The sequence below is a fragment of the Harpia harpyja genome, chromosome 6 (genome assembly GCF_026419915.1).
Source record: "Harpia harpyja isolate bHarHar1 chromosome 6, bHarHar1 primary haplotype, whole genome shotgun sequence".
Lineage (NCBI taxonomy): Eukaryota > Metazoa > Chordata > Aves > Accipitriformes > Accipitridae > Harpia > Harpia harpyja.
The window spans coordinates 16,631,666-16,644,569 of record NC_068945.1 but is presented as its reverse complement, the minus strand read 5'-3'; the positions used below and the strand labels follow the sequence as shown (position 1 = coordinate 16,644,569).

The window sequence follows — 12,904 nt, the reverse complement described above, 5'->3', positions numbered from 1 at the left end:
AGCTACCTGAATAACATGGATAGGAGCCTGGTACTCACCTCTCTGTTATCTCTGTCTGCTTGGACCAAGATGCCCTTAAAACAGGGTTCAATAAAATGAACATAATCATTGTACTGCAAAGAGAAAAAAGAAAGGGGTTGTAATGGGAGAAAGGGGTTGTAATGGGAGAAAATTCATAAAATGGTTTTACGTCTTAGGTGTATGTTCAGAAAACAGTATGGAGCATTATGCCATTTTATACATATTTCCCTTAAGAATGGTTTGTAGTGATCATGGCAAATTATAATTTTGATAAATCTCATATTTGTTTGAATAATGCATTAATTATGGTGTTTTGCTGAGTTCTATCTGGGCATATCTACACATACAAAGTTACTTTTTTTCTCACTCACACTCTAGAGATTTTCTCTACACTCTAACTTGTGCCCTGGCCTTGCTTCTAGCACTATTTACACATATTTTTGACTGCTGGAGACTTTGTGAGTCCCCAGTCACCAGATGAACCTTGCAAGTGGTTTTGTAGCTGAATGTCTGATGCCTCTGGCTCACGCCTGAACGATAACATATCACATTACCACACATGCACCAAATTGTGATAATTAGTGGGGCATATGCTTCTAGCCTGATACATATGTGAGGTAAAACATGCCAGTGTAAACCTTGTCCTGCAAGGTTAAGAAGAGCATCATGGCTAAGAGGCCAGTGATGCTCAGGTGATCAATAGGAGCTTAGGTCAGGCTGTAATGTGTCTGAGCCAGTAAGTTTTTAGTGTGAGTAAAGGAATATATATTATATGCTCTTTCTGGGCTTGTTTTTGAAGAACAGATGATATTTCCAACTCTTTAATGACTTCCCTCCATTTTCTGCCAACAATTTTCCAGCCATATAAAGACAGAGCTGTCACCACTGGACTTTCTAACTATCTTACACAATAAGAAGCTATCAACAAAAAGTAGAATTTATATCTCAGTGACCATGCCCTAGCAAACTTTTATAGAAAGGAGCCTGGGGGAAGAGATGGCCCTTGAATTAGCTTTGAAAATTAGGAGGCGAGCAGCCATTTAAAGGCATTTAACCTGGCACCAAACCCCCCAGTCTTGGCGTGGATCATGGAAAAGTTTTGCTTCCTGTGGTTAGTGGTGCTGGTTCTCTGTGGGTAACCAGCCCATCCTCATCCTGGCCAGGGCTTAAAAAGGGAGAGAGTAACACCGAGGCAACTTGATCAAACTCCATGCAGGCCTGTGCATATTGACTCTGAATTGGGTTGCAGTCTTGCAGTATGCTGGTGCACAAAAAGGCATACGGTGGTAATTTTCTCACCTGGAAACATTACCCTGAGGATTATACTGGTACTGGACCCAAACACAGTATTATGCTATGATATGCAAATTTATTAGCTCAGGTCCCTGTTAGCTCAGGTGTTTCTCTACAGCACTTTTATCTGTTGCACTCACACCCCTAAGCAAGCAAAAAGATGCAGCTGACATCCTCCATAGAGGGGAGTCAGATGACTTAGCAGCCACCCTGCTGACCACACAAAGCTAACTTCCCAAGGGTAATTAGTTTTAATCCCCCATCCAACATGGTACTAAGTGTTGTAGTTATGCTACTGTAATGCCTGTAGTTTGCTAAGGGGACTGAAGAGCTGGTATGAGGTACAAGGAAGACCACTCAGCACTGGAAATGGGACATACTTACAGCAATGATGTTGACAAAGTCATTTTCTCCCAGAGTATCTAAAATGGTGACGATGGTGTGTTTGGCAATGGTCATCCGCAGGCCCTTCATGCTCCCACTGACGTCCACAACGATGACAATGTCCTTGGGAGAGGTGGCCGCTTGGATGTACCTTTTTATAAAGAAGGATACAAGGAAGCAGAGTGAGCGTACAGAGAGGAGGAACGCTGGGCGTACTGCTGTCACACAATGCTAGCCGCAGCATAACATGTACCACAAGCACAGCTATCCAGCAGAGTCAGGCTGGGCATCTGATGGGTCCCTTCCAACCAATCTGCCTCTCCCACTGGCCCCAGCATCTCACTTCCCACAATGGCAAGTGCTGGGCCTGCTACAGACCTATGTGCAGATTCAGCCGAGAGTGACAATTGCTAAAACCTCCTTTAGCCATGCTGAGTAGACTGAGTGCCCCACATTTCTGGAGTCTGACCAGCCCCGTCCCTCTGGCTGCAGAATTATAAGGAGGATGGGACAGAGGAAGGATATGCTGGTGGCAATTTCCATGTGGCACGTGTTAGATGCCATATGGAAAGCTGGCGCTGGCAGGTGGTAGGGCTTCCTAACCTGCTATTGCATTCATTTATGTACCCCTCATCTCTTGCAGGAGCAGCATGGGACAGTAACTGCTGATCAGCAACTCACCAAGGTGTCACCTTGGAAAAGAGGGAGAGAGGAAGTCTGAAAGGTGCTTTGGCCAAGTCTTTCCAAAACTCTTACCAGCCACGATTCCTGCAGTCGAAGGAAATTACTCCATTCTCATCTGGTAACCACTTTATTCCTGAAGGGAGCAGCAAAAGGAGCAATCAACACACACAGACAGGCAGGCATCTGCCCCCCACTCCCCAGGCACCTGCACTTCTGCTGTGCACTGCTGAGACCCGGCTACGCCGTGGGGGCATGCAGGTCTGGCCAGAAATAGCAGTGGCCATTCTGCAGAAATACAAGCAGAGCTGCACAGTCTTTGGCAGTTCTCAGTAAAATGTATCTAGACATAGTCTGTTCGAATTTGGGGATCAATTGCACTTTGAACTTTTTGCCACTTTGATGTAGTTCTCAGCAGCATCTGTTTCTCCCCAGGGGTGGTGGAGAGCATAAAAACGTAGCAGGAGTGACAGGGATGTGTCTCAGATTCCCTGCTAAAGGCTCTGTTCACAGTCATCTCTGCTTTCCCCTTCCACAACACGTGACAGGTCACAGAACAAGAGCATGCAGCCATCTGATGAAGAGGCCACTAGGCCAAGCTATGGCTGCAAAGGATCTCACCAGTTCCTCTGGGCACGGGGCCTCCCTCTTGTTACATGACCTTACATGCTGCTTGCAGCTGGCAAGTGGATAACAAGTCAGGCTGACCCACCGCATCTGCCATGTGTGGCCTCAGAGGCAGAGAGAGGCTGTGGCCGCCACTAAAAACCACAGGGGAGCATGAGGCAGGGAACCCTCGTGCAGCCTCCGCACCCTGCCTGTGAGATTTGCAGGTCCTGTCTTGGTCTTTTGTGAGCTTTTTGGAGGGCAGCCTGCCTGAGGCACACCCATAAAAGTAGACTCTTCTGGGGTTGCAAGGGCAACATGCCTGGGGGGCTGGTCCACTGGGGAAAAAGGGGTTTATGCCTGCCATGGACACTGTTCCTTCAGCCTAAGTGGCAGCAGCCCATGCACTATTTTGCTCCCTGTACCCTGCCCTTCACGGAGCCACGCTGCCTTCAACCTTCCCAGATTGGGCTCTTCCATGGCATCGACCCTGTCCTGCAAGACTATTGCGTTGTGCTGAAAGAGCGAAGCCAATCTCTTCTCTTACCTGGGTAGAGCCTGAAGAATCCAGTGGAGCTGCCAAAATACTGCCAGGTCAGCGTGGGATCCCTTTCAAAGTTGTCCACAAAAATAGGATTCAAGGCTTCTGACATGTAAACGCCATTCAGGATGTCAGGGTCTGTGGGGGAAAGAATAGAAAGTGGGCAAAAAAGTGGGGGAAAGAATAGAAAGTGGGCAAAAAAGTGTGCAAAAGAGGGGAGGACACCACCACCCCAGTGGAGGAGGAGGATGAGAACAAAGGCAACCACAGGAAGAATGCAGCTTTGTCCAAAGCTTTGACATTGGACAGGGAATTGGATGCATCATTCAAGTAAATCCTGGAGGGCAGGTCACCACTGGCCGCTACAGGTGATCTCAGCTTGGTCATACGCTATTATGCCCATTTCTCTTTCCAGCCTTGTCTGTCTTTGGGTGTTATATCTGTTTGGAAGAGGGCTCTGAGAGACTCAGGAGAACCAGCACTGTGCCAAGCACAACTGGCACACCACACAAACAGGACTCAGCTGCTACCTAAGAGGGGATGTGTGGCTGTTGTAAGGCAACTGCCTGATGCACCACTAAGTGGAGCAGCCTTTCTGCAAAGAGTGTTTAAATTTTTGCTAGATGTGATTACCTAAGACAGAGGAGCTCTAGGATTTACATGCCATTTCTCCCTCTCTCCTCTTTTCCCCCAAAATTCTTTATTTTCTTCCTTGCCTGCCCTTTCTTTCTCAAAGCCTGAGCTGTCCTCCCTTGCCCCGATCTCATCAGAATCAATAGGGAGTTGCAGACTTGCAAAGAACTCATAAAAGGCAGTGTATATTTAGTGTCTGTGTTGACTCATTGCCTCAGGAGACCAAACAGAGCAGCAGCAATAGAAACAGGGAATTATAAGAAACTGGTCATTGTAGGATTAACTGTATTAATGTTGAAAGGGATGGGGCTTTGACCTACCACTTCCTGTTTAGTCACTTTACTAAAGGCGGTTTTGGTCAAAATAGGGGAAAAATTGAACTGTGACTCCCCAGCGATGAGGCCAAAGTAACTCATGCAGGAAGGGAGCCAGAAGAGCTGTGGAGAGCCAGGCTTGCTGCTGTTTGCAAGAGAGGGAGTGAGTGCTGCCAGGCACTGCGCCTAGGAAGAGCCCCGGGCACGGAAGCAGCCCTCCTTCTCCATCTCCTGCTCATCCTCCAGCCATAGCCAGAGCAGCTGGATGGTTTGTGTCAAGTTGTACAGGCAAGAAATCAGCTAGCTAGAGGCATCTCTGCTGTCTCTGACAGTGGCCATTTGGCCACCTCTTTCTGTATGCTGCTGTATGTAGGCAGCAGCCTACTTTGTGTAGCTCTTCTGTAGCTACACAGACAGCTCTGCTGGTGGCTCTGTTGTGAGCAAGATTTTAGTGTCTGGGGCTGTCAGACCAGATGGAATTAATTTCAAATCATGGGAGAAATAGAAGTCCCTCTATTATCCCTCTAAATAAAGTAGCAGTTGTGAGCAGACACCAGCACCTGCCCCGTCTGGTCCTGAAGATTGTAAATGAGCTCTATCTATGAGATAAGTAATGGCACTTTTTTTTTTTCTTGCCAAGATGTATGCAAGGGGGAGAGCTGATGGGGAGGCAGGGAAGGAGCCAGGTCAGGCAGCTTCGAATGTTGGCCAAAAAGAGCAGTAAACTTAGGACAATAACAACTGGTGTCTTAGCCGGCAGATTTGGCAGTGTGCTGGAGATGGACTGGTGCCTGGTGTGTAGTTGGAGTGTTGTGAACATGCAGGGGGGAGGACATAGCCCGGGCACAGATGAGGCCATGTGAGCCTTGGTGCCTCCCTGGGCTCCTGCAGCTGCCAAAGTGCCAAAGGCTTGCTGAGAACAGAAGATAGCCCAGAACAGTCATGTCCCAGTAGCAGTTGTGAATTACCTCCAGTCCCCTATGGATATGCTTACTGGGAATTAAGAGTGTCCCCGTGAGGTGTTAGTGCCTCATAACACAAAAGTACTTAGGGTCTAAATTCTGAGCTGAAATCAATGAGATCCTTGACACCCAAAGACCTTGATAGATCTGACCCTTTGTACAGAGTAACAATTGCCAATAAATTCACATCACAGTTTGTTTCACAGCATCTTTGGTTGGGTAGATGAACCCTAGAAGACTATACTGCCTGCTTAGGATGGAGGACCATCCATTCTTAGAGGTCTTCCAAGAGCAGATTATACCTAAGCCTGTCACAGTGACAGACTACAGCACAGACATGACCATGCCTTGGGACAGTATCTTTCCAGTCCTGTTTTGTTTTCTGTCAGTTGTTTTTTTTCTATTCCCATTCTTTCTTTCAGTATTATTACTGGTAGTTTCCACCACAACCTACTAGTAGTGAGAAAGTAGAGGCCAGCAGAGCCCATTACCTTTGTTGTAGACATTGGTGGGGAGCTGGATATCACTGTATGTTGTGTTCACCAGCAAGTTATTGAAATGCTCATTTGGCTCCAAAATGAATTCATCTCCAAGCTCCACATAATTGTCATTTTCATCCTTCTCATTAATCAGGAGAGAGTTGTAGTAATCAAACTGTTGAAGACAATGGAAAAGAGAAAGGCAACAAGAAAGAATAAGACAGACTATTACCAGTACTGCCTGAAAAAAACCCACTGTTTAAAACATAAAAAAGGGATATGTGGAGAATTTAGGCTTCAAAAAGGATCAAGAGTAGCAGCAAACAAGGGCCATTACCAACTGAAAAGTGTCAAGCTGCCCAAATGAAGGTTTCTGCCCACTTTCTTATTGTCAGGTGCCCACATGACTGAAAGCATGGTCATAACCGACAACAGAAGAGCCACCTGAGAGCAAAGGGACACAGTGGCAGACTCCTGTCGTCCTTCAGAAGTATTTAAGTGACTAGCCAGAGAGGTGGAATGTCTCTCTGGGTCTGGCTCCCAGGTTGGCCACAGAGCATGCCAATGCTGACCTTACTTGATCTGTCTTTTCAGCTGTCATTTACTGGAGTTAACTCCTGATGTACATCCAGCCAGGATTATCCCCTCACTCTGTCACTCCAAGCAGCAGGCACACGTAAAGAGCAAAGGATAGAGCAGAAGGTGCTCAAAGACAATGCAATTTTCCCCCTGTGAAGGCCACTGGGGATTTAGCATCTACAGTCACTTTAGTATCTTCAGGACACTCTTCACCCTTGGATAACAGATGTTTTTAAGATGTTTTTGTTGACTTTATCTGAGGGCAGAGGTTATTTAAAGATTTTTGTTCAAGCACTAACAATAGTCAGGGGGTACGAAGAGACTCATGTACCTCAACTCACCCATGACCCTTACCGTGAGTGCAGCTGACCCAACTAGAATGACTGAATGTGATTCTTAAATAAAGAGGTAGGAGAGGTGAAATTGGTAGCTAGCTTGATTTCAAGAAACATTTTCATTCCCACCCTTTCCCAGCATGGAGAAGTATACTTGCAGGAGTAGCCTGTACTTCTGCTAAGCACTCTGTGCTTGTCCTGTGGACAGTGGACTTCAGAGTTTTCACTCCAGTTCCCTTCACCAGCCATAATCCCATAGCTTGGCTACAACAAACAGTTATTAACAGAAAGCCAATTATCCACATTGCTTGGACAGTACCAAGCTTTCACCTAATGGGAAGTCCTGACAAGTGGGTGTCTAAAGGGTAGAGAAAAGAGGATGGGAGCTATTGAGAAAGATGGTGAGAAACTCGGCTCATTGGGATTAATGGTTTGCTGTGGGTATTTGCAATGGCATCCTCCTCATTGCTCATACACACTCAATTTTTAGCTCGTTTTCCAGTTAAGTAACCCACAAAGTGCCAGCGAATTTGCACTAACGCGTCACATAATGACAACGTTGGTGCACAGTAAATGTAATGCCAATACCATCATGTAACGCCAATAACATCATGTAACCCAATGTCTTCCCAAATCCAGAGCCAAAGGGACTAATCAACTTGGTGTTACTAGGTTTGGGATATGCCAAGGGAGTCTCTTACTCACACTAGTTTCTAGGCAAGCTGAGTGTCCTGAAGACAAGGAAACTCCTAACCTGTCCAGGAACCCAAGGTGACCGGGTGCTGCTAGGCCTGCCTTTTGGCTAGGCTCTCTGAAGATGCGCGTCACTTTGTCACTGACCAGGATAAACTTACCTCCAGTGAGGAGTTGTACTCGTGGTTCAGATCTGCGTCTTCTGCTGCTTCCACCAACCTCTAATGCAAGCACACAGAAAGAAAGATGAGGGGATGCTGTGGAAAGCCCTCCAGAAGCTGTTCCAGCTGTATCAGCCATTCACACAGTTAGTGAAAAGACACATGGCTGCCTCCTTCACCACAACACAGAGTCATGGGGCTATAAACTTCCCTCTTTCCCTCCTTTTCTGCTGACCTGTCATTCTGCGCTGCAACTTTTCAGCTTGGAAGGTACATTCACAGCTATTTACTGCCAAGTATATTCACACCTACTTACTCCAGAGTCCCTACTAAACCCCTGAGCAATCTTAGATATCACAGGACATATACATGGACAAAGGATAAATAGAAACATGTCCATTTAGAGAAACAACAGCCAGAGATTTAATTTCATTTTCCATGAACCCTTCCAAAAAGCCATGGGAAAGGCATTTCAGACCCAGCCTGATGTCAGTATCTCATCAAAGGAAAAGGCCTTGTGGGAGTCTCAGTCTGGTATTGTTACTGAGACAAAGACCATGACTTGATTTCATAAAGGGCTCAGCAATGCTGTGGCCATTTATAAGCTCTTACCATTTATGGAAGGCAATATAATCAACTAGTATTCCCCAGTATGATGCTTCAGGGCACTAATTCTCAATTGGTACAGACTGGGAAGGAATCCAGCTAAACACGTACATGTTTTCAGGGTTGCACAATCAGCAACAGTCTCAGCAAAACTACCTTTTGCTCCTGCACAAAGGATAAGGCAATCCAAACATTGGAAAAGTCTGGCTATGAATTTAATGTTATGGGCCAAAGCTCTGGGTCTAAATATGCCCACATTTCACTTTGAGATTCAAATGATGTGTTTCTGGATGACTTTTCCACATTAGACGCCTTAAACAGTCAAGGCTCTGTGACTACAGAAATATGCTTTTCATAGCGGGTAAATATAAGGGAATATGATAGATCCTTAGATGCAAGAAGTAAGAGGGGCCATAACGATTACCTGCTCTGATCTCCAACACAGCAACAGCTAAAGACCTCTTGCCACCTCCTCCACGCCTCCCCGTGTACACAGCTGAAAATCCAAGCACCTTCCTTGCAGCTTGTGTTCAGGGGCTGCAGAAATTTCCCGAGCCACAAGCACAGTTGAAACAAGCTACCAGTCTTCAATGGCCAGAATGCATTATGCAATGATGAACTTTATTTTCACTTGTGAGAGGTTTTTTCTCTTTAAACAGCTCTTTTCTCCTAAAAGAGTGTTCGTTCCTTCATATTTATTCCTAGACTTTGTTTTTATCTTAATTCCTACTTTGGGCTGAGGGAGAAGCCAGCATTCCCTTGTCTGAACACCCACATCCTCCCACCAGTGTCTACTTAAAGCTCAGAGCGAGCAGCCAGCTGCACTAGCAGGCATTTGGTTGGGCAAGGAAGTCCTCATGCAACCTCTGCGCCCACACACTCCTGGTACAGGCAGGAGGCCTGCATCTACTGCTCTGGGGCTGACAGGAGAGAACTTCCTTCCCATAGCCCCCGTGGTCATACCTCAACGGCTTCAACCTTCCTGCGGAGCATGCTTTCCATCTGCTCCGAGAACTTCTTCACCAGCTCCAAGCCATCCACCTCTTTGATCTTCAGAGTTGGCTCCACATCTTTGTACTTCTACCCAAGGGAAAGCAGAAAATCTTGCTGAGCAGGAGGCTCATAAGGAGAGGGGTGAATCTATTATTGTTAGCTGGGTATTGTCTTTGGTGAAGAAAGATGTGTTGAAAGAACTGGTCTGATTTATCACCTTCTCCCATCTCTGCCTTTCCTCCCTTTTCACCCCATAATTTGGGTGTGTGCAGATCACTAGCCATAACACAAAGCATCTTGACTAAGTAAAAGCAACTGATCCAATTGTGAGCTTGTGGCTGTTAAAAACAGCAATGTACCTCAAGCTATTAGTGCCTACAAATAAGAAAGAAGCAGAAGGCCAACTTTTGAAAGCCTAATACACATTGTGCTTACATCCATAATAGCATTATATGCATCACATACCTGAAATTTACTTAAGGCAGAGGGAAGGGCAAGGGAATGGAGCTGTATGCTGTCATTACATCACCTCCTACGTCATATGTGCTCTGGGGCACTAGTGGGAGAGATATAATGCTAGTGCATGTCCTATCCTCCCACAGTGCCATCATATCTGTAGGGTAACTTGTCAGGTCTGCAGCAAGAAGGGTCTGCTCAGTGCTTAGGTGGGAGACTGCCAAGGAAAGGTCAGCAAGACAGTTATGATGCTACTTATTCAGCATGCATGAGCATGCTTTGGGCCAAAAGCAGCACAGAGGCAATTCCCAGAAACCAGGAATTACGAGCATGGCTGCTTAGTGCTGTCTCCACTGGGAGATATGCCATAATGAGCAGGATCTCAAACTGACAGCTTTAGAGATAACCAGTTTCTTCTGAACATGTTTCATATAAACTAGGCATTAAAAACCTGAGAGTACTCCCAAACTGGGTACAATGGCCTTTATTTCTCCTTTTCAAAAAATCCTAAAGCTAACAGAGATAGACAGAAAGAAAGAGTAAAAAAAAAAAACAAACCACACCTGCAAAAGGACATAATATGATTAACCCATTTCAGAAAAGACAGAACCTTATCTCCCCAGCAATATGGAAGCACGAAGGCAACTGATTGAATTTCCTTGGTCCCTCATCATCATTTCTCTCTGCAGAGTATACACATCCCCTCCATCTTCATGTTGCATTAGCACAATAGCAGCAATCTCAGCCAGGGCTGGACTTCTTGTGCTGGTACAAAATGAGGTGGTGAAAAGGGTAAGGGGATGGCAGGGGCTTTAGTGACACTTTTGAATTAGAAGAAAGTGTGTGGTGGGGGGAGGACTTTGCATGTCTTTAGGGTAAGCAAGTGGAGTTCCTTTTGTTCAAGAAGCTCATTGACCATCCAGGAGGGCAGCTGAGCACAGGCAGAATAAGAAATGCCTTGAGGATGGGGCAGGCTGAGGAGGTCAGACAGAAATAGCAGCAGCATCCAGCCTGCAGCAGGCATGGCGGGGAGGCTGCTCGCTCTGTCTGGCGTGATTAACAGCAAGGGTTTTACTGGATTAAAAACGCCAGGCCTCGCATCCCCTCTGCTGTGGCTGGGTAGCTGGGACGGGCGGGGGAGGAGGAAGAGGTTGGGTTGAGCACAAAGGTTAGCATAACCATGCTGCTGAAAGAGGGATGTGCAACAACCCCCCAACTGAGGTCCCTGGCTGCTGACGAGACCACAGCACACATCCCAGCTGGTGCCTGTCCCATTTAGATCCATGTCATGGTTTCGTCAGGAGGGAAGTGATCTCTGCCAGGCTAGGCTTTAATCAGGCCCTCCTCGGGGGGAGGGGGGTAATCTCTCCTGGGAAAGCTAGCGAAGGGGGGGACCGCACCAGCACGGGCAAGCACACGCTTTACAAAGTGACCTGCCATCGGTTACCTTGGGTCATATCTTGACTTAAAAAGAACAGGGCTCTTTACCTCTCAATTAATATTTAATGTGCTTTTGACACATTGACAAGTAGATATTAATAGGGTAAAAGTAATCATGAGCAATCACGAGCAGGCTGCTAATACTGTACACACATCTCAGCCCCAGGAACTAGCCAGAGCTGGGAAGACAAAAAAACCCCAAAACCCAAAAACCAAACCAAAACAAAAACCCCAAAACTTTCTGCAAAGTTGCAGTTGGCTTCGAGGAATACACCAGCTTTGAGCTCAGATCCCCTTTGAGCTTTTTTCCTACAAATGATCCAGCAAACCATTTTGTATCTGTATTGCTGCCACTAAAATCTCCTGCTATGAATGAATATTCATTGCAAGAGTTCCTAAGGGTGGGCAACAGAGTAGCACCTATTATTCCAATACTGCTACCAGACACCATGGCTGAAAGTACACAGCAAATGTCAAATGTCAACACAGGTGCTTGTAGCCAACCAAGATTAACCTGCACAACCTGAGGTTAGGGTTCAGGTTATCAGATCATTATAATTTACAGAACAAGTATCAGCTACAGGCTTGGGAGAACTGGCTGAAAGCATCTGATGTTGAAAAGGGGCCAAAAAGTTAACTCAGATTTAACAGAAAATCACATCATATTCATCTAGTACTTAGTATTCCCTTAAAACAGCAGGAGCGATTCATTAAGATTCTCCTGCTGCACTGGTGGGGGTGGAGATTTAAAAGTGGAATATCCAGGATTCAGTATCCTAAGTTTTATCTGTGAACAGAGATATGTCACCAAATATATTTTCTTGTTCCCACCTCCATGAAATTTAGCCCATTGAAGTACAGTGTTGCATTACTCACTGCTAGTGAAACTATATTAAGAGCGCGAAAGACATTCCCTTCATCTTCACCCAGGAAAATGTCTTGACTGAACTTCTTCAATTTGTCTGTTCTTTACCATATAGTTATTTGTAGTGCTTTCTAGTAATTACACAGCTGGAGCCAAGCCCTGCTGTCCTTTCTCAGCCCTATCCACCAGGGAAGGCATTTAGCACTTCAGCTACAGAAGGAAGCAGGAGGTAATTCTCAGAAACACTTATAATGCATTGTTAACACAGCAGAAAAGTTAAGTTTTGAGTCTGCTGAAGCTGATGGTGTTTCTGTCACTTGGAGGCAAGCCCCAAGAAGCACAGAACCACTGTGGTATCCTCCTGGCATGGCTGCCCTTGGTAGCCCCAGGCCTTTGGTCCCTGCCTGGTCAACTCTGGCAAACAGACCTAATAAGCCACAGGTTCAAACTTTCTGTTCCTTAGCTCTGGGAGATGCTACTGCCCTCCCCCTACTCAGCCTTTCACACACCTCTTTACTCCAGCTGTATTGGCCTCAGCTGTCCTAGACCCCAGCCAGCATTTTAATACAGATCCCTCATCTCTGAGCCAGGTTTAAGTGCACAAGCTTATCTTAACCTCTGCTGCATAATGGTCAAAAGAATACAACGAATGCTGCAGCCATCAAACCAAAGCCACTCTTCAGCTTTTGCTACCTCTGTGAGGTTTAATTTGATGGTATGCTGACTGCTTCAGATAGAGAGCCTCCTGGGGTCTTTCTCAAAGCTCTCTGATCCAGGGCGAGAACCTGCCCTTGTGGATTCAAGAGATGTCTGCTGGTTCACCAGGTCTCTGGGAACAATAAAGCCTGGTAAGAAATTGACC

General features: G+C 46.1%; 1 protein-coding gene across 3 annotated transcripts in view; it reads right to left on the bottom strand.

Moving 5' to 3' along the window:
* Nucleotides 1-12,904, bottom strand: part of CACNA2D4 (calcium voltage-gated channel auxiliary subunit alpha2delta 4) — a 133,368-nt gene that overhangs the window by 111,790 nt on the left and 8,674 nt on the right. For all 3 annotated transcript variants that reach the window (XM_052789185.1, XM_052789186.1, XM_052789187.1), the window contains exons 3-9: nt 9,252-9,368; nt 7,683-7,742; nt 5,927-6,089; nt 3,533-3,664; nt 2,455-2,515; nt 1,699-1,849; nt 39-113 (exon numbers count right to left, since the gene is read on the bottom strand). In XM_052789185.1, coding sequence (XP_052645145.1) covers nt 39-113; nt 1,699-1,849; nt 2,455-2,515; nt 3,533-3,664; nt 5,927-6,089; nt 7,683-7,742; nt 9,252-9,368 — 759 coding nt within the window. The remainder of the gene's footprint in view (nt 1-38; nt 114-1,698; nt 1,850-2,454; nt 2,516-3,532; nt 3,665-5,926; nt 6,090-7,682; nt 7,743-9,251; nt 9,369-12,904) is intronic.